The 22,090-nt window shown below is 39.9% G+C and overlaps 1 protein-coding gene across 3 annotated transcripts in view; it reads right to left on the reverse strand.

Moving 5' to 3' along the window:
• MED14 (mediator complex subunit 14) overlaps positions 1 to 22,090 on the reverse strand; it is a 71,896-nt gene that overhangs the window by 11,190 nt on the left and 38,616 nt on the right. For 2 of the 3 annotated variants that reach the window (XM_024116445.3, XM_028482533.2), the window contains exons 15-25: positions 21,905 to 22,039; positions 19,447 to 19,523; positions 14,209 to 14,369; positions 13,974 to 14,120; positions 12,801 to 12,892; positions 11,704 to 11,856; positions 11,216 to 11,485; positions 7,460 to 7,600; positions 5,785 to 5,896; positions 2,658 to 2,789; positions 486 to 668 (exon numbers count right to left, since the gene is read on the reverse strand). In XM_024116445.3, the coding sequence (XP_023972213.1) occupies positions 486 to 668; positions 2,658 to 2,789; positions 5,785 to 5,896; positions 7,460 to 7,600; positions 11,216 to 11,485; positions 11,704 to 11,856; positions 12,801 to 12,892; positions 13,974 to 14,120; positions 14,209 to 14,369; positions 19,447 to 19,523; positions 21,905 to 22,039 (1,603 nt within the window). The remainder of the gene's footprint in view (positions 1 to 485; positions 669 to 2,657; positions 2,790 to 5,784; positions 5,897 to 7,459; positions 7,601 to 11,215; positions 11,486 to 11,703; positions 11,857 to 12,800; positions 12,893 to 13,973; positions 14,121 to 14,208; positions 14,370 to 19,446; positions 19,524 to 21,904; positions 22,040 to 22,090) is intronic. The other variant, XM_024116446.3, reaches the window with a different exon arrangement.

A 22,090-nucleotide genomic window follows, 5' to 3' on the forward strand; every position in this document is an offset into this window, starting at 1 on the left:
CCGCGGCATGTGGGATCTTCCCGGACCGGGGCACGAACCCGCGTCCCCTGCATCGGCAGGCGGACTCTCAACCACTGCGCCACCGGGGAAGCCCTGATTGTTGTTTTAAGCCACTAAAAGTCACATGGCAAAAGCTAATGAACAAATGTGTACAATTCTTCTTTTCTGTGTTAATTTGCATAACCTTGTCAGTTACCTTTAGGTATCTTTTAAGGTCTAGCAGTGCAGCTAAGTTAGTAGTCATAACAGAGGTACAGGATTCACCTCAGAAGACTTCTGGAGGAGACATTCTCCTTTCTTACATTTTGCCCGACTTTTACAAATTTAACTACTGTTACAACCAATTTACTAAATGGATAAAAGTTTAAGTTATTGAGTATCCTTATTAAGTCATGACTTTCAAATGTGAGGATGAGGATAGAATGATTAAAACAGGTCATTTATGTTATTCTAAAAGCTAACATAAAAGTGTCGATGACACTCACTTGTTCCAGCTCGAGGGGAATGAGAAGCATCTGGAACTGGAGAATGTAGTGATGGGTTGGCTGGTGACATCCCAGGCATGCGAGTTGCTGGTGAGGGGCCAGACACTTGAGGAGACCCTGGCCAGTTCCCTGCTCGTCCACTTGGTGACACCATAGTGTATGGAGAACTAGGGTCCAGGGTTCCTGTAAACAAGTAAACAAATGGTTTTCAAAACCTATATTTTAATAGCTGAAAAGCTATTAAATAGCTGACAACATTCAAATGCTTAAACACCACGTGGTGATATTTTATTTTGTCTTTCAGTAAGATATTTCACTGAAGCCTGATGCACATGGCACATTTGAATCTCTATTTGGTGTAGTTTTTGTACTTTTGAACATGATACAAAAATTAGGAAGATAAAAAAATACTGAGAAAGGATAAAATTTACCTTTACACAAGCTTCAAGATGTGTAATATGTAACAATCTACTTTACACTAAATAACAAACACTATGTTTGAAAATATTAAGCAAAAAAAATCTCAAAGCTCCTTTAAGGGTAGAAATCTTATATTTTTAAACTAACCCTGACAAATTATGTTTCCATTCTACTCAGAGAAGGCTGAAGAGAGGGAATTTTCCATTTTCTTTATTTAGTAAAGGGTACAGTGACTAAGAAATGCACCAAGAATCAAATTTTGAAAGCAGTGACCTCCTGAACAATCCGATATTTAAATTTCATCCTGCAGATACTTTTAACATATTTACACCTCTTTGTAACCAAATGACAAAATGAGAAAATACTTCTACCATATATCAGAGAATAAATGTTCCTTACTTAGAAATCTTACAAATCGGTAAGAAAAAACACAAGAATATATAGGCAAAGGATATAAACTGGCAGGTGTAAAATAAGAAACACAAAAGACTAATGAACATAAAAAAAAGTTCAACTTCACTAATAATCAAAAAACCACACATAGAACAGTAATATGCCATTTTTTAGCTATCAAAATGACCAAGATTAAAAAAAAAAATCACAATCACCCCTTGTTGGCAATGATGCAGGAAAACAGACATTCTTGTACAATACTAGAGGAAATTGGTACAGCCTTTTAGGTAAGCAATTTGCAGTATGTTTCAAAAGCTTTAGAATTTCTCAAACCCTTTGAGACAGCAATTCCACTTCTAGGAACTTACCTAAGAAAATAATCCTGTGAGCAGAGAAGACACCATTTTCAGTTGTGAAAAAATAGAAACATTCTAAACATATCGTAATAAGAGAATGGTTAAATCATGGTATGCCCAGACAAGGGGATACTATGAAGCCATTTAGTATGATGTAGTTTTTACTGACAGAAATGTTCCTGCAAATATTAATAGTAAAGAGGAAAATCACAGATGCTACACAGCTGTAAAACCTGAGGAAGCTCTTTACGTTCAGATTTGGCACGGGATTCATGATACAGTTAAGTGATGAATGTAAGGCACCGAACACGGAGTGCAGTATGCTGCCATGTGTGTAAAAGAGAGGGGGAAGAACAATCCGCATAAGACATCCCTCCAAGAATGCACAAGAAATCAGTAGCACTAAATGCCTTTGGGAGGAAGAACTAGGTGGTTGGTGGACTCGAAAGGAAACACCTCACTGGCTACCTCTTCTATTCTTTCTCTTTTTGAACAAATTCAAAATAGAATTTTTGAGTTAAAAAATTCAAGTCTCAAAACAATACATATGGTAGGGTCCCAATTTTGTGTGTGGGGGGGTGGTGTTTAAGGGGAGAGAAGAAGATGGGTAGAGAGCAAGATAGAGCAACAGAGATTTGGGCGGGCAGGCAGGCAAGCGGGGGTGCGTGACAGGCCGAGTGAGGGGGAGAGAGAGTGCGAAGCAGACAGATTAACTGGTAGATCTCTTTGTTGTGTGATTAGGAAAAACGTATTCTTATTTTTGGCTGCGCCATGCGGCACATGGGATCTTAGCTCCGAACCTGGGCCCCCTGCAGTGGAAGCGCAGAGTCCTAACCACTGGACCTCCAGGGAATTCCCAGGAAAAAGGTACTTTCTTTTGCTATTTCCCCAATACACAAGTGCTAATTTTGCAAAAAGAAAAGTTATTTAACAAAAACTTATTTAACAAAAACTACTTTCACATCAAACTCTTATGTTCTAGCGATTTCCGGTATGGACTCACCATGTGGACTAGCAAAACTGGCCCCTGGTCCTATTGAGATTCCATGCGAGGAAGGGGGAGGAGTTGGAACAAATGATGCTGGTGATGGGGCTCTCAAAGCCCCACTGGGGGAGCTGGCGGCATGCAGATTTCCTAATAAAGGAAAATAATTATAGATGATCTTGCAGGACACATATTATGTCCTGTCCAAGGACCCCGAGTTAAGACTCTCTACAGACTAAAGAAACAAGTAGTAAAGCTCCCATGAGTAGCACAAAGAAAAAATGGAACAATTTCAGTATGGAAAAAGAGAGACAACAATTCCATGGGGCCCAAATTCTAGCTCTTATATTGACTGATGTTTAAAAAAAAAATCCAGTGTACTTTTTTATCCACTCACTCATTCAACAAGTAGGCATGAACATCAATTTCATGCCAAGCATTGCTGTAGGTACTGGGGATGCAGCAGTTAACAAGAGATAAAAATTCCTGCCCTCATGGAGTTTACATTCTAGTATAATGAGAAAGACAAACAAATATATGTCAGTCAGGTTATGCTAAGTGCTATAGAGAAAAACAGGGCAAGGTAAGGGGGCTATATCATGTAGTGGTGGAGGTGGGTGCTGTTCTTTATATAGAGCAACCAGAGACCTCTCTGAGAAGGGGCCATGTGGGCTGAGACATGAAGTGAAGGATCAGAAGAGCTAGTGCAAAGGCCCCAATGGTAGCAGCAGTTATAAATAACAGGGGGAGGCCAGTGTGGCTGGAACAGCGTGAGCAAGGCGGGGAGGGGGGAACGGAAGACGATTAGGTCAGAGAGGTGGGAGGAGGGTCCCAGATCACACAGGGACTTGTAGGCCACTCTAAGGACTTAGGGTTTACCCTGAATGAGATGGGAGGCCACTGCAGAGTCTGGAGCAGAGGAGTCATGATTTAACTTCTGTTCCAGAAGGATCACTCTAGCTGCTGTTGAAAAACAGACTATAGGGCAGGAGGCAGTGAAACCAGTTAGAGGCAACTGCAATTACCCAGGTGAGAGATGGCTAATGACTCGGGAAAGGGTGAAGGCTGAGATGGTGAAAGTGGTTAGATTCTGGATAAATTCTGAAGGTAGTGCTGACAATATTTGGTAACTGACTGACTGTGGGTGTGAGAGAAAGAGGAGTCCAACATGACTCCTACAGCTTTGGCCCAAGTAACAGGAAGGAAGGAAGAAGCTGCCACTTGCTGAGATGCAGTGTCTATGGGAGAAGCAGCACAGGGCAAGGTTGGGGGGTGTTAGGAATTTAGTTTCAGCCGTGCTGAGTTTCAGATGTTGACTACACATCTACATAGAAATGCTGAATAGTTAGCTGGAAAATACAGGACTCGAGTTTGGGGGAGAGGCCTAGATGGAGCTATAAAAAACTCAGAGACATGAGCTTAAAGATGGTATTTAGCCACAGGACTAGCTTTAATTTAGGATGATGAAGGGTGGGGACTATGGCTATCAAAACTATCAGTGCAACATTAAAATACCTGCCACATTACCATGACTATCCTCAATACCAGCAGCTTTCAAATTCTCTACTACTATGTAAGAGAATTTCATATTTTTAATGTTCTATTAATACCTAATGCAGTACTAATTCAATACAGTATGAATTCAGTATTAACATATTGATATTCAATAAATGTTAATCAACTTGATTAACCTTTAAGTATTATATTTACATATTTAGCTGTGTGATCTGGACTAGTGACTTAACTTCTCCATGCCTCAGTATTCGTTTAATCGTTTATTCCCTAGGGAATAAACGAATTCGTTTAATTTGTTTAATCCCTAGGCATTACCCGTTTAATGCCTAGGGATTAAACGGGTAAAGTGCTTAGAACAGGGGTTGGCACACAGGAAGCACTATATACCTGTCTGCTACTAAAATTATTTCAAAATAATCATCTCTCCTTCCTTCTTTACAAAGCCAGTCTCAACCCACATCCTAGAAACTCCCTCCCCTCGGGTGCTGGGACACCGCTTCCCGTTCTCCCCCTTGCTCCCCAGCTGCTCCTCCTCAGGCTCCCACACTGTCTACTGTCAGAGCTTCACAGGGTCTGAGTCTCCCACCAGCTCAGGGTTTAGGGACCTTCAATGACACGACAATGATTTCCAAGTCTTCACCTGGGGTCCCACCATCTCTGATGAGCAGGGAAGGGCTCATCTACCCTAAAAATCCGATACCAGTGCTCCTTGCTAGAAGGTAAGCTTGAGAAGCAGGACTGCTATCGGGCTCACTGCTGAATCCCCAGCACCGTGCAGCATTAGACACAGAGCAAGCACTTAAGGCATACCAACGAATTAATTGTTCTGTTAAAAGTCAAAATTTGGCATTCTCCAGCAATTTGTTTTTAAAGATTTTTTTTTGATGTGGACTATTTTTAAAGTCTTTATTGAACTTGTTACAATATTGCTTCTGTTTTATATGTTGGTTTTTTGACCGCGAGGCATGTGGGATCTTAGCTCCCCGACCAGGGATCGAACCTGCACTTCCTGCATTAGAAGGCGAAGTCTTAGCCACTGGACTACCACGGAAGTCCCTCTCCAGCAGTTTTTACAGCACACTTCATGGGGTCGCCAACAGAGCCATCTTGTTCAGACAAGCAGGTTGTGGCCTGCCCGACTCTGAGGTGGGGCACTGTTCACATACACCTGGGCTCTGCCAACTCCTTCTGTAAGGGGGCTTCTCTGAAACGGGTTGTCGTAGCGGGAAAGCAGCCACAGACACTACATAAATGGATGTGGCTGTGTTCCGATGAAACTGTTTACAAAACCAGGTGGTGGATAGGATGTGGCCCACAGGCCTTAGTGTGTCGACCTCTGACATAGATCATGTTGTGATTCTTGGAGTTGCGCCATAAGTCTGGCTCTGGGTGACAACAACTCCACTTAACTCAAACCTTTTAAAAGTGCTCCTGAATCATGAACACAGATTTCACAACCCTGCCATAATGAATGAATGGCAAATATCCAGCCACGGACTAGCAAAGCAGTTCCCTCTGACAGCTAAGGCTACATGTGTAGTATTTCTCACAGTGTGTGTGCGTGTGTGTATGCGTGTGTCTATTTTGGATCTGAAAGTTGAACACAACAAGAGAATAAGTAATATCTTACCTGGAGACTGTGTGTGCATCATAGAGGGAGACTGGTTAACTGTGCTGTGATAAGATGTAGGGGGCGAAGTTAGAGGATAAGCGCCTGATGATCCTGGCTGCTTTGGAAATGGCTGAAAAGAAGAAAATTCCATGTTGGTAAAATGGCCAACCATGCAGATTATGTGAGTGTTGCTTTCCCCAACAAAGAGCTACAGTGTTAACATTTACACACATCACTGGTTACCAAATAGGAAAGGTGAGGTATGAAAATGCCCCAAATTCACAACAATAATGCAAGTTTTAAAAAACTCCCTTTCAAAATGTTTTAAAAATAGCAATATTCTCATTCCTGACCTTGCCGTACTACTGCTTATAGCCCCCAGGATGTTTTTTGCTCATTTTATCTACCATATAACTGATTTCTCTATATTATTTATCTACCATTTGACTGATTCTAAGATAAATTTTCCCCATATTTTAACAGCTCTGAAATCAGTGTGTGTCTTCCAATTCATGGCATGTCGTAGTTGAACTGGCAGTGTTGTTTCGGGCAGTACATAAAAACAATGCATTTGGTGGAGTTTTAGAGTCAGTGAAATATGGTAGTTCAGCCTGACCTCTACTCACCTTCACCTTCATCTCCAGTAATGACAATGTAATTCTTCCTAGTCTATTTTTTTAACTTGAGGTATGAATCACATACAGTAAAGCACACAACTCTAAAATGTATAGTCTGATGAGGTTTTATAAATGTAACTGCCACACAGATCAAGATACTGAAGGACATTACCAGAACCCCAGAGGTCTCCCTCACCCACCCTTCCAAGTCTCTATCACCTCCCCAAACTCTGACTTCCATCACTCAAGCTTGGTTTTGCCTATTTTTTGCATCTCATATAAATACTGAATATACTCATTAGTGCCTGGCTTCTTTTGTTCAACATTATGTCAGTGAAATTCATCATTTCGTTGCATGTAGCAATAGCTTTTTTCATTTCTGTAAAGTATTCCACTGTATGAATATACCCCAGTTTACTCACTCATTCTACTGTTACCGGATATTTGGGTTGTTTACAATTTTTTGCATAAATAATGCTGCTATGAACATTCCTGTGTTTTTTGGCTGCATTTCTGTTGCGTATATACCTAAGGTAGAACTGTTAGATCATAGGCATGCATAATGTTCAGCCTTAGCACTCTGGAATAATGCTAAACACCATTGCAAGGTAGCTGTACCATTTTATACACCTTCCAGTAGTAAATGAGAGTTTCAGATAGTCCTAATACCAAATGTTGGCAAGGACTATCAATTTTTTTTTCCTTAAAGACATTTCTGTGGGTATGGGGTATTATCTCACTGTGGCTTTAATGTATAATTCTGTGACGCCAGATGACACTGTTCACCTTTTCTGTGCTTACTGATTTGGACATCATCTTTTGTGACCACATGGGTGATCACCTGACATTATTTAAAGTGCGGGAGTCTAAAGTTAATGCTGTTTCTGGTACTATTTACTTCCCATCACTAGAAGCCTCCTCCTGTCTCCCTTTGTCACTATTTTTTCATATGAATTTCTTGGGCATCTCGGGTCCACCAAGGACCTCCTTGCCTTTCAACAAAGAAGCAGAGCCACCTATGGAACCTGTTAAGTAACACAAGTATGACACCGTTTGGAATTTCGGCTAGACATCACCTGTTGCTGGGGTGGTGGCTGGAGTTGTGAGATTAAAGAATCCATCATATCCCCTCCAATGGGAGAAGGGGGATTATCATCCTCATTTACAGACCTTCTTCGAGCATCCTGATTGCTGTCAACAAACATATTCAGGAATGTCTATGGATAGAAACAGGTAAAATTTAGATTATTTTACCTAACTTTAGTAAGATATTCCTAATCATTGAGAATGTGTTAACAGAAACAAACATATTATGTCCATTATCTGAAATATGTTTGACACATGGCCACTATTGTTAGGCCAACCTAGAAGAGAGAGTGATCAATTTGAAGGAAGGGGGAAATTTGAGGAAAACAGTTAAACAACAATAAAAATAACATCTAAGTTAAAATGTTATTATGTGAGCAAAAAGTTGAAGAAAGAAGTACACCCTGGCCAAAATATTTTCTTATTAATTTCTGAATCAAAAACGTGGAAAAGAATAAAAAGTTGTATGGTAGGCATATAAGTAACTTCAATGACTTGGAAAACTTCCTATTTAGTGAGATTTCTCACTTTTTAAGCCAGAAAATACGAAAGAGGAAAACTGAATAAAGAAACTAAGCCACCTTTTCCCTTTTTATTTTATGTGACTTAATCTTAAACATCAAGAGTGGGACAGTCTTGTTTTATAGGTTATGTCATCAAAAATTAAGCAAGGCTACCAGAATTTGCGTCTCAAGAACAGATTCTCTTTTCTTTTTAATATAAATTTTATTTATTTATTTATTTTTGGCTGCGTCGGGTCTTCGTTGCTGCACGCGGGCTTTCTCTAGTAGCGGCGAGCAGGGGCTACTCTTCATTGCAGTGTGCGGGCTTCTCATTGCGGTGGCTTCTCTTGTTGTGGAGCACGGGCTCTAGGTGCACAGGCTTCAGTAGTTGTGGCACATGGGCTCAGTAGTTGTGGCTTGCGGGCTCTAGAGCGCAGGCTCAGTAGTTGCAGCGCACGGGCTTAGTTGCTCCGTGGCATGTGGGATCTTCCTGGACCAGGGCTCGAACCCGTGTCCCCTGCATTGGCAGGCGGATTCTTAACCACTGCACCACCAGGGAAGTTCCAGATTCTCTTTAATACACTCCACCTTCCCAATCTTCAGAAATATAGATTACAAGCTTATCAGAATTACTGAAAAGCTTTTAAAGGTACATAGTCTGATTTCTAATTAAAGATAATAGATTATTCACAACACACATTTCATCTTCTCTCAACACCCCACTGAAACTCCTAAAAAATTTTTTTAAGCAGTAAGTCACAAAGACAAAAAGAATGGGATAAGAGAGAAATAGCAATAAATTCTAGGAGGCTGCAGAGCAGATGGTTGAGTGGTAACTGAACTATCTGATGTGAGGAAGTTTCTTCTTAAGCAAGCAGTGGGGAAAGCCAAGAAGCAAAGCTATTTCCATCCAGATCTCCAAGATACACAGGAACTGGCAGCATCAGATACCCCTGGAAATGGAAATGAAACAGACTAAGAGCAGAGGACTGGGTGAAACGTCTTAAAGACAGTGAAACGTCTTAAAGACAGTGAAACCCTCCAGAGCCTCTGGCACTCCCACTGAGTTAGGCTGACCTCTACCACCCAGGCGGAAGGTCTCTGATTGGGGGGGGGACTCTAGGATCAATTGACAGCAGGGGTACCATACTAAAAATAGAGATTAAAGTTTACATACTGAATGCTGAGAATACTAGTTTCCTTCTCTTATTTGACTTGCCAAATATTGGGAGCCAGATGCACAACGGCTATGCAGAGTCTTGATACTCTTCTCTTGGTACTCACACTGGCCCAACAAAAAGACCTGAAGCTACTGACATTGGGAGTTACCCAATGAAATGGCCCAAGCAGATCATCCTGCAGTGAAGATTACAGTCAGCAAGTGTCACCTTTAAATAAAAGCACAGAGTTAAGAATCACTTAATATTTGAAAAATACTAATATGAAAGAGATGAAAACAAAAAAGGTGGGTGAAATGGAGATTATGTAGGAAGAGGTAAGAGAAGATAATGCAGCCATATAGAACAGGACGTCATAAAATGAACTTTCAGAATCAAAAAGAGCTCTCGGAAATTTTTTAAAAGATGGCAAAAAAAAAATTCTTGATGGAAATGAAAAATAGAAGGATTGGGGGAAAAAAAAGGAAATCTCCCAGAAACAAAGAGATAAAAAACAGAAAAGATAAGAAAATTAGAGGATAAGTCCGGGATGCCCAACTTCAGAATAGTAGGGGTACCAGAAAGAGCTAACAGTGAACACAAAGAAAAAGACTCGAGGAAGAGCACAAGGAAATTCCCCACAACAAAAGGATGTAAGTTTCCAGACTGAAAGAGTCCACTTAGTCACATAAGGTTCAAGAACTGGAACAGGATGAAATGCCTCAATGGTCACAACAGAAGCTAGGGCAGAAATGGAGCAATGCCTTCAAAATTCTTACAGAAAATGGCTGCAACCTAGAATTCTACACCTAGCCGCTCTCTCAATTAGATGATGCTAAACTAAAGACGCTTTCCGACATACAAGGTCTCAAATTAACCTCCCGTGTATCTTCTCCCAGGGAGCTACATAGAAAGTATTCCACCAAAACAATGAAGTAAACCAAGAACAAGACGTGGGGTCCAAGCCACAGGGCATGCAACACAGGAGTGAAGTGAAGGAATCTCCTGCTTCACCACCCTTCTGCAGATTCCTAAATCAAAACTGGGCAAAAGGTCTAGAGCACTAGCATTCCAGATTGGAGGTCAGAGGACTGGGGAAGAGATGTGTCTTCAAGATGAAACTGGTAAGGTATCTGATTTGTGAACGTACTGAGGGGAGAGTTACATATATGGGAGAGACTTTAAGGTTGAGTTAGTGATAAGTACAGAAAGAGCTAAGAAATAAAAAAGTTAATTAATAGTTCCCAGGAAAATAAATGCTGAGCAAGAAAGGAAAAGTAAGCATAGTAAGCTTGGTAGAATAGCGTTAAATACTCATAATAATGTGAACACTGAAAAATTACCTAAATTGCTACCTAATCATATCACAAGGTTGGAGGAAAGAAAGATGAATCTGTACTGGGAGCAGCCTGGAAAGGGGAAGGGGCATATAAGAAAGCACTAAAAAGGAATTAAATCCTCATCTTCCATTATGAGAGTCAGATAATGCCCTCAACTAAGAAGTCAGCAAAGAGCAATGAAAGCATGCTATTTAGAGGTAAGGATGTAAATACCAAGAGAATGAGCTATACTGTATAAGAGTTGAAAACAGAGTAGGAAAATGGCAAGACTGAGACTAATTTTCAAAACAGGCCATTTGGAACTATTTGACCCTAAACTATAAGAACATACAACTGAGCTGTCATATCAAAATCTCCAGGGGTTGTGGCCCAGGACCCTACATTTTTAAAAAAAGTATCACAGCTGAACTGATGAACAAAGCTTCTCAATATTCACTGATAAAGACTACTTTTAAAGTTCCTTGAAGCTCCAAATAGCAAATAGGACTCTCTTTAGTATCTTCACTCATTACATGGTAAGGAAATAAAAGGAAGGACATCTTATCATTTCATATACCTAGGCACAGCACTTTACCAGAAGTCCTAGCTCCTTCAGAATGAAGTTGCAAAGATGATGAATTAACATGGCTACTCATTAAATGTAAACAGGAATTTGTTGCTTTTCCCCCCGTTATTTCCCCCTCGAAGGAATTGTTTTAGGGATCATATTTATGTTTACTAATGCTGTAAACACTAAAGTCCATTACCTTGAGTCCTGGTGCAGGATAAAAACCTTCAACTAACTTGCTATTATCAAAAAGACTATAGGCCCCATCACGTATTGCCACAACGCCTCGACTCCGGCAGTATATATCAATGCAATACATGTTCCTGAAGGCCAGTCTGATGTGGGTGGACGACTGCGGCAGGATGGAGAAGCACTGGTAGGCAGTGTTGGTCCTCTGGGTCAAGCCCAACATCGGCACGGTGGGCAGTTTGTTGATGGCATTCAATGGAGCCTGAGTATCAAACAGTACCTACAAGGAACAAACGCAGTGAGAGCATCCAGTTTCTGCTAAAACCTCAGAATTTTCAACATAAAATCATCACAAATGAGACAATGTCCGTCTGGCACATTCCATAAAAACTTTCATCATTAAAGACAAGTTAAGTCCACATGATTTTTTGAGGAGTTTTACACGAGACACTAACACTGACTGAGTCTTATTTTTAAATAGAAAATGAACTTAATTACCTGTAATAACTGAACCACATTTGGTGTTTTGTTGAACATTTCTTGAAGCTGATGGAGAATGGTATTGTGACAGTTACTGCATCCTGAGTTTGGACCAACAGTTCCCAAAGAAATGTGAAATTTCTGATGTATGGAATTCCACTGGATACTAATCTAAATCAAAGAGATTACATGTTTCAGAAACCGAGAAAGGAACAGAGTCAAGCAGAAGAAAAAATAATGTTTAAACAGTAAGGCAAAATGCCAAAGATCTAAATGAGGTCTTTTTCGGAAGCAACTCATTAGACCCTGTAAACTCCAGGTGTGCTGTCCCTATGGACATTCACTGAGTATGTGTGTGTTAGACAGCCCGCTTCTACGAAATAAAACAGAAAGAGAAGGTGCTAAAGAAAAAATTTTGATTAAACTTTATTTGAAAATTGTCATTGTCTCTTATTTTTCCATTTTCTCTTGAACGGAATAAGAGTCACCCCCTAGGTGAGTACCGTATTAAAGGGAAAGGAAGCCAGCCCCAACAGATGCCACCTTCAGTTAACAGATTTTAAAACACTCAAGTAAGTTCTGATATTACTTTATGTGGAAGAGTCCAGAAAGAAGCTAGCTGGCTGAATTTATATACTAAATTTCTAGGACTTTACATATGGGGTGGGGAAAAAAATAAGAAACTACAGATTATGGGGAATACCTTCAAGATTAATACAGGATCAGATAATGTTAACAACCATGTGACTAAAAGCATAGACATACCACATTGTTCAAGACCATTCATACATAATCTTCATTATAGTAATCACGCTGCTAAGCAGATTTGAAATCAGTGAAGAAAAAAAAACCCCATAAATACCAAAAGTATATTACCTTGCCCAAAACTCTTCAAGAATACACACTCCAAAGAGGGTATAGTTTTTGTTTTCAGTTTTAAAGCGTTAAACATTATAGTATATTTTCTATCAACAAAGTATTTAAAATTTACCATTTTATCCCTAATTTTTACTTGAACCCTCAATTATTTCAAGAAAGTTTTCATAATTTTTGAATTCTTGATTTTTTAAAGATGTATGAGAGGAACTTTAGTTTTAATTAATTCATAGACTTACTGAACTTCCCTTGGTTGTTCCATAACACAAGATAAGTTTTCGGTAATTATAAACACGAACTTCTGAGAAAATGTTTAGATGAGTGGGTATGTCTAAACAGAAAGAAAACAAAAAAGTTTAAGATTATACATACGAAATTTTAAAATATATATTTGAAAAAGAGGGCATCTTGGCAATAGTATATGCCTAGATAGAAAGGTCTCTGTATATATAACTTAGTTTAAAAAAAAAAAAGAAAGGAAAAAAGATAGCAACAGCATAAATAGGTGGTAGGGCTTCCCTGGTGGCGCAACAGTTAAGAATCCGCCTGCCAATGCAGGGGACACGGGTTCGAGCCCTGGTCCGGGAAGATCCCACATGCCGCGGAGCAACTGAGCCCATGTGTCACAACTACTGAGCCTGCACTCTAGAGCCCGCGTGCCACAACTACTGAAGCCTGCACGCCTAGAGCCCATGCTCCGCAACAAGAGAAGCCACCGCGATGAGAAGCCCGTGCACTGCAACGAAGAGTAGCCCCTGCTCTCCACAACTAGAGTAAGCCTGCGCGCAGCAACGAAGACCCCACGCAGCCAAAAATAAATAAACAAATTTTAAAAAGAAAAAGAAAAATTTCTTAGAAAAAAAAAAAAGCTGAAAGTAGTTCTAATAGTTTACTTAGTTGGTTAATAATAGTAATAATAAGAAACAAATAAATAGGTAGTAGGCTTCAATTTCCATTTTGACAAAAGGGGGCCAGGGCAGGGGCGGAGATGTACTGAAGCAGTATAGCATAGTGGTTTATGGGTTCCAATTCCAGCTCTGCCCTTTGCTAGCCATGTGAACTTCAGCAAGTTTCTTAAGTCTCTGTGACTTGTTTTCTTCATTTGTGAAACGAGGGATGATAAATTACCTCACAGGGTGACTGTGAGGAGTGAATGAGTTAATACAAGCGTTTATTACATTGTATGGCACACAGTAAACTCTCAATAAGCACTATTATTATAATCTGGTATACCTGTGTGTTAAAATTTCTCAATATATACGAATCATCACAGTGGCTGTCTCTCGGGGATAGACTGATGATTTTTTTATTTTACAATGTGCATGTTTTACTTCCTCAGTTAAAAGCGGTGGTGGCGCAGTGGGGGATGCGTCCCCCCTCCCCCCGCACCAAAGGAAGATTATCACTTGTACCTGGTAGAGAACGTGCAAACTCCAACACACACTCATATAATCGTGCAATGCTATTCCAGTCATTAAGGAACATTTCAACCACTTTTCTACCACCAACAGGTTCAGACAATAGGTTTTCATATGTCAGATAAACATGCCGGGATGGTCCTACAGATTAAAAGAAAAGATTAATAGTAATCAATACAAAAAAAAAAATCCAGAAATACGCAAAGACAAAGTGTGTGAAGCATCTCACCTTGCTCCCTGGTAGAAGTGCCATTAAGTGGACAATTTGCAAACACTAACTCTGCCACCCAGGTGCGGTTATTTCTACCTTGTAATCGGAAAGTGCAATCGAGAAGAGAGCGGTCCAGAGCCTTTTGGGTTTCCTCATTTACACCCTTACAGGGAGGAATTCTGGTGATGAAAGACAGCATATGAAGTGTACTTCATATCACAGAAAGACAAAAGCACAATCTACACAATGACAGGCAGGGCATCATATTAGAGCTTTGGTTCAAAGTCCACTACTAGGCACCTTCTGCAAGAGAAGGAAACAATTCATAGCAATTCACAGCAGTTAATAGCATTTAATCCACTTCCATTCATATCAATATGGATCAGGACTCTCATTTTAACAGTGATGTTCGCCTTCATCCTTAATCTTGTTATTAGAACAGACCACAATTTCTCAGAAAATCAAAGATACAGGCTTTCTATGAAATCTACCCAGAACATCCTCAAGGAAAAGCTAAGGAGAACAAAATATTTGTAAGACCACTCTTTGAAGTCAGGATGACACAGTGAAAAGAACAAGGGCTTTGGAGTAAGGGAGCTGCATTCTGATTCTGACTCAGCCACATTCAACCTCTCTGAATTGCAGTTTTGCAACTATAAAATGGAGATAAATAATTACCTTATGGGTCACTGATTTTAAAACATGACAAAACATATATATAAAGTACTTATGGTGGCTGATACAGCAGGTATTCACATATGTTAGTTTCTCCTTGCAGTAAAACCAAGTCTTGATCACTGACTGCCATGACAAAATTTCAGGTTCATTATCTCCCCCCACCTTCTCCCCTCCTCCTCTGTAGAGGTAACTCCTTGTGATGGAGCTACACATGTATCAACTCATTTAACACACATACTGTCACTTATATATACCACATATACAAGAGGAATGTATTAGCTTCGGTGTCTTAAAATACCCATCTCTTGCAGCTTTATGAACTATCTTATTTGTCATAAAACATTATGAGGTAATATATTTTGGCTGTTTTTTCAGTAATGGATGAAATAATGAGATAATATTTAATTACACATTTTCCTTTAACTCACAGGGAAGGAGAGTTAATTATCAGACTTGGTATAATAATTATCAAAATCTAAGCAAAAAACAACAAATATAACTACAAATATGGAATTTTGGTTCAGGCCTCTCATTCAGATATAACACCTAGAACAGGGTTTCTCAGTGTCGGCAAAATTGACATCCTGGGCTGCAGAATTCTTTGCTGTGGAGGGCTATCCTGTGCAGCCCTGGCCTCTACCTACCAGCTGCCAGTAGCACCTCCCACCCCTTCTTCTCAGTTAATGAGAACCAAAAATATCTCCAAACATTGCTCAATGTTCCCTGGCAGGGAACACTGCCCTGAGGTTGAGAACCACTGACCGAGAATAAACAATTTAAGAGAGAAAAAAGAGACAGAGATTGTATATGGTAAAAAATAAAATCTGTAGGGGGAAAGAAAGCTATCCAGGTTGCATAAAAATAGAATTAATGTACTGAAATTTTCTCAGTTAATTAAAAATTCTACCACAGCTTGTTTTAAATGTACAGGTTTTCAAGTTTTTTCAAAAGTTAATATTTCATACTACATACTTGTTATCACTCACTACCAAGAAGATTCTGTCCAACATTATTTGGGGTAGTTATTATAGAAATCACATACACGGCACATATGCTTTCAACTTCGGGTATACTGAGGACTTTTGCCTGCCCTTATCCCTCAAAATGTACCTCTAACCCACAGTAGTTATAAAGCAGCCAATACAGATAGATTTTTTAAATCCTGATTTTGAAAATATAAATGCAGTACATTATCTTTCTTTCACATAAAATAGGTATTTCATGAAATCCATCTGGTTAGAAAATGAACACATAGAAGTCAGCATGTTTTGAAGTAAGAATTAAGTAAGACTCCTTCCAATTTATGTTCTCAGGGACAACACGACCCCCTGAAAATGCATTCTATGTCACTTTCTTAATCTGTGATACCGATATAATTGGCTTTATTTCAAGGAACCTGCAAAATATCTACTTGCTTTTAAGGTTATTCATGGAACAGAGAGAAATAACAATAACTTTAATCCTCCCTGCATGATCATGTGAGGTGGAAAAAAAAAACCGGTTCCCCCAAAAGGAAACCTGACAAAATCGTTACAAACACAGAATACTATTATTCAATATATTCGCCAAAAATTAAGAAACGAGGAAGATGTTTCCCAGACAATGGATTTAACATATCTGAAAATTTCTATCATTTCAAAAAAGTTTTTGATCTAAACAGCTACTCCTGACTGATTTTTCTCCTGTAATTCTTAGTACTGATCAAATTTAGAAAGTAAGCTTTTGTCTTCTAGGGCAGATGTGTGTCAGCACTGCTCCTTCTCGGCCATCATGTGCTGTGTGTCAGTTTCGTTCTGAGGGATTTTACAAACATCAGTAACCACATTATGTCCCCACGGTGCAAAAGTGGGGAGGAAGATCACTGAAAGTGCTAGTAAAAGCAGCACAATTGCACCTACAAGGAAAGTGGGGTGGATTTTATACAGATTGCACGTGCATATGCAGAAGGACTCAGTCGCATAACTGACAAGCCGAGTCACACAACTTGCAAAAAAGAGCTAGGCCTGTGCATTACTTGCATAAGCTACCAGAGGCAAACGAATCACGAGATGAAAAACCTTGTGGGCGTGGCTGGAGGACCAGCACCACTGCCCATTACTGTAATGTTAGTTCAGGAGAGGGTGGAAAGTTTGCTTAAGAGCTCAAAACAAGGCACTGCGAGCATGCTGCTCTGGAGACTGTGTCATCTGTGCGGTGGGATCAAGGCTCTTGAGTGCACAAGGCAACAAGCCTATGAACCAGAGCAGTGTAAGGTGTTTACCATGATATTTTCAGAGATACAGCAAGGAGGCCTGCTCAACAGATTTTCAAGGAGATAAGCTGAACAAGAACAGAACATATTTTTTAGCAAAGAGGAGAAAAATGTGCTCAATTTTAAAGCTTTGAAGTCATACCCCCATTTAATATGAATATACCTAGGACTAAATGCTTAAAAGAAGAGTTTCTGAAAATTAAATGAATTAGAGCAATTACTTACTAATTATAATTAGATCTATGCCAGATTTTCGTTTAATAAAATCATATTTAGACATTTATTATTTTTTCCTTCTTCATCTCTATGAAGAAAATACCCCCGATAATGGACAGCTTGTACCAAACAGATCTCTTTATCCATTTCTATATATTTTCCTTTTAAGTTTTAAATAAAGAAAACAATAGCCAGGATATAGTGAAGACTTTCTCAAAAATTACTGTAAAATGAAGATTAAAAAATATGAAGTGCTTCCTCTCCAGGTAAGGACTACAATGAATTCTCTTGAGTTCAAGAATAAAGGGGACTGAAATTTCTTTTGTAAAAATGCCAAGAGCAAGATATTTTAAGATTCTTGCAAAACATGAAAAATATAACTAAGAGAATAGAACACAAATGTTATCATCATCTATTAATCTACAGTTGTCAAAAAGAGTAAAAAGAAAAAAACCCTATACTTTAGGCAGAAGTAATATAAAACCAAAGGCAAATTAATTAAAAGTTTTATGTTTTCCTTTTGATGTCTATTCTAAGACCAGCTCTCTCCACAGAAAACTTTTTGTGGAGATGGCATTAAGGTAACCAGGCAGGGCAGCTATTCTAGTTCTTCAACTCTTTATCTAACGTGAGCACCATGACACATGGGTGGAGTGCATGCTATCTGCGAGTCCTTCCCATCTTCCACAGGGCAAATTGATTCCCAAGTAACAAAAATTAAAGCCCCGCTGGCTCAAACTGCAGAGCCGCCATGTCTTGGCAGACAGGAATTCAATGAATAAAAATTGCTTCTATGATTTATATTATTAAGCAATGTCTAATAAACAATACAAATGCCCAAAAAAGAAAACTGCTTTGTGCACCAAAAAGGCTGATCTCTTAAATGGCATTCTAGCTTTGCAAGTCCATCCTGGTCGCCTTATAAATCACACACGCTGCCTTAGTTTTCCCTCTAAGCATCCTTTGGCCCCCTTGTCCTCTACCCGTTTAGAACCAAGCCCTAGGCCCATCTCCCTCTGCGTGCTCTTTCCTGGTGATCTAAGTTACTATCCCAGCTCAATGACTTTCACCTTGGTACTGACTCATTTACTTCTCCTGCCCAGACCAGTCACCTGGGCTTGAGACGCACCCCTGCCTGCCCAAAGGGATGTCTAGGCACCTCAAACTCAGCAAAGCCCCTTCAAACTCACATCTTCAGTCCCGTCTCGGAAAACATCACTGTCATCCATCATTTGCCCAAGATAAAACTAATAGTTATCTTTGCCACCTTCTCCTCTTTCTCACCTTCGACATCAATCTAATCACCAATCCCTTAAGATTTCATCCCCTAAGTCCTTACGGAACTTTCTCTGGTCCAAGCTACCAAGAACTCTGGTGTGAACCATTTCAGCAACTAGTTTTGCTACTTCAGTCTTGTTCCCCTATCAGGGTGAGCTTTCAAAAACACCTATCTAATGATGTCAGTTTCTGCTTAAAATCATCTGATGGCTTCTTACTGCCATTGTGGTAAAGTCTAAATTCCTTAAGGACACTTACAAAGGCCCTACAGGATCTGACCCCTTCCTGCTTACGTCTCTAGGCTCATCTCTCCTAACTCCTGCCACGCCCAACTTCCTTCAGTTCCAGGATGCCGAGCTTTCTCTTCCCTCTAAGCCTTCATTTTAGCAGTTATTCCTTCTGGTTAGGGGTGCCCACTCCCACTCTAGCTCCCTTTCCTCTGGCTAATTCTCACCTCTCCTTCAGTCTAGGTACAACTGGTACTTCATCAGGGATACCCTTCCTGACTTCTGAACTGGCCCAGATCCCCCTGCTATGAGAACCCACAGCATCCTGAAAGGCCCTATCAGAATTCAAGGCTGACACATACACTCAGTAAACACCTGATGAATGAATGAAAGATAAGCCAGGGGAAAGACATCCTAAAATACCAAGTGCTGCTGGATCTCCACTTGGCAGGTGAAAGAGAATGCTCCCCCAGACGGTAGTAATTCCATGCAGAAATCTGTGACACCCGCAGGTTCTGAACTCGGCTGTATGCCGACTCACGGAAGGAGGGGAGCAGCACTGGCTGCAGAGTGTGGCACCAAGTCAGACACATGACAGGGACTTACTTCAATAAGCGAATCGCGTGACTGAAGCCATCACCTTCCATTTGCACTCCTTGATGTGGAATCTCCAGATTGGACAGCTGAAAGAGAAAAGCACAGTTATGTCAGACCACCAATTTTACAAAGGAAACTACCTTTTCTAAGTACTACTGTCTCTATTCTCGTGGCATCTGTAGTAGCGTCACTCTGTCCCAAAGTGACAACATGTTAGGCATGAGCATTGTGCCCCCATCATCCGATTTCCTGGGAAGCCAAATAAGACTGGTTTTCTTGTGTGATTCAATTATGTTTGTTTAAAAACAAAGTTCGAGTCATAGTCACATCTCATTTTTAATCACAAACAATATTTTTCAGTTTATAACTTTTCTGGAATACATTTTTATTTTTAACAACTATTTCCTCCGTGAAACCCAAGAAGAAAAGATTTCCACTTTATGCATTTACCCAGTGAGATATCATTCCCAATTGGAGGATTCAGTAAATGAGTTAAAAAGATAAATGCAGGGATAGTGCCTGAGACCCTATCAGTGGAACTACAGCTTATTTGGGTATGCCAGGAAGTCATCTGATCTAGCCAAGAAATGCTTGCCTTCAGCACATATTCCCAGGTCTTCTCTGACAGACTATTTATTTATTTATACCCACCTTGTTCCAGAAAGGATTTAAGGCAGCCCTAAGCATTTCACTGAGCCCTGCTCTTTGGGCCTGGGAAGAGCAGAGGTTTAGGAAAAGAGCTGCTGACCAAATAGGCAGTAGGGGTCCAGATTCAAAAGGAAGCAAAGTGTGGGAGGGCTTCTCTTCTATGGATCAGAAATATAAACATTCCTGTAAGACTAGATTTAGTTATTCACATCTCAATATAAATTACCTTAAGCAGAAAATGTGCTTGCTTTTACCTTTAACATGTCTTTTTCATTGAGAGAAGAAAAAGTTAAGTTTTTAAGAGCTTGACTGAGTTCAGTAGACTACTACAGAATGTTACATGGCCTATGTGTACAACAGGTATAGGAGCACAGAGAAGGGAGACAGAGGCCATATGTCTACAGGTGTCTATAGGGACACTATGAAGACACAAGTTTTTGCGACTTCTAGCCTGTGGGTAATGGGGAAGACAGCAGACAATGAATGAGGCATTACACTGCCCCTGGGCATCCTGCAGCCTCCCTTCCCACTGCAAGGGAGTAACTGAATGACATTCATGTAACCAATCCACATGGCATGATGAAAAAGCCCAACAGAGTTAAGCGGATACAAGCACGGATACTGCACAGTTTTGGAGCGGTGGCCAGTTCCCAGACAAGAGGACATCCATCAAGCCCACAGTTCTAGGAGCTGGGACATCATGGACATAAGTATCTCCTTTAGCCTATTTCTGGGCTTGGATTTTCTGGGCTACTGCTGCTCCTCACAATTTCACACCTTATTCTCGGCCTTCAGATCCCAAAGCCCTATAAAGTAGCGGTTGGCATACAACAGCTCATGGGCCAAATCCAGCCACTGCCTGTTTTGGTAAATAAAGTTTTGCTGGAACATAGCCACACTCATTTGTTTAAATATCAACTATGGCTGGCTCACACTACAACAGCAGATTTAAAAAGCTGTAATAAAAGACTATGACCCACAAAGGCCTAAAATATTTACCATCTGGCCCTTTATAGAAAAAGTCTGCTGATTCCTGCTCTAAAGCATCAAAATGTTTTCAACAAGTCTTCCCAAGACTATCATCATCAGCCCAAGTGAAATAATCCACTTCCATGTTTCTAGGTCTCTTCTTCATTCCCAATAATTTACAGAGGGGAGGAGTCTTACAGAAAGTAAAACTTTAAACTAGAGGGAAATAATTAAGGTTTTGATGTATTACTTTTAAGGGCTGCCAATCCTTGGCCAAAGCCCTTTTTGGAAATACAAAAATGCAGGTTCTGTTACCTCCCTTTACTTTCATGTTTGGGGATCATGCTGGATATCACAACTGTGTACTCTTGAAAGACACTAACTCTGCATAAGTCTATTGCTTCTTCCATGGGAAAAAAGTAAAAATTTAGTTTAATATTCTTTCTGACCTGCTTCTCAGAAAGGAGCCCAATTTTATTAGTAAGCAATATGTACAGCTTCACCCACTGAAAAATGAGCCACCCCTTTATCAACTACCCATCTCTAAAAGGGTAAATAATGCTCCTAAGAGGTATACAAGTAAGATGTTAATTCTCAAAAGTTGTCCTTTTTTTTTTTTTAAAAACTAGGAAGAATTTACTTTCCATTTCCACAAAGAACAGAAGGCCCACAATTTGGAACCAGAGAGATGAAATAATTTAAGTCATGTTTTACATGTATACCACGAGATGCTGTGATTTCAACCCCACCCCTCCCAAAATATACAAGATCACAACCATCTGGTTCTCCTAATGGAATTCATATAGCTTTAGCAAGGCATTTAAAAATTACTCAGAGTACCCCAAATTACCTCCAACCGAAGTCCTACAAATGGCATATTTGTATCACACATAGCGACAAAGTGAGCTAGAACTTTATTGAAGGCACACATTTCTCCTGATCGTTTGGTTTTCTTGGGTTCTACTGGACACAGATCATCAGACAACTAGAATTTAAGTAAAGAACGCAAGTGGGTAAAAAAAGTACATGTGATGCA

This window comes from Physeter macrocephalus, chromosome 21, assembly GCF_002837175.3.
Source record: "Physeter macrocephalus isolate SW-GA chromosome 21, ASM283717v5, whole genome shotgun sequence".
Lineage (NCBI taxonomy): Eukaryota > Metazoa > Chordata > Mammalia > Artiodactyla > Physeteridae > Physeter > Physeter macrocephalus.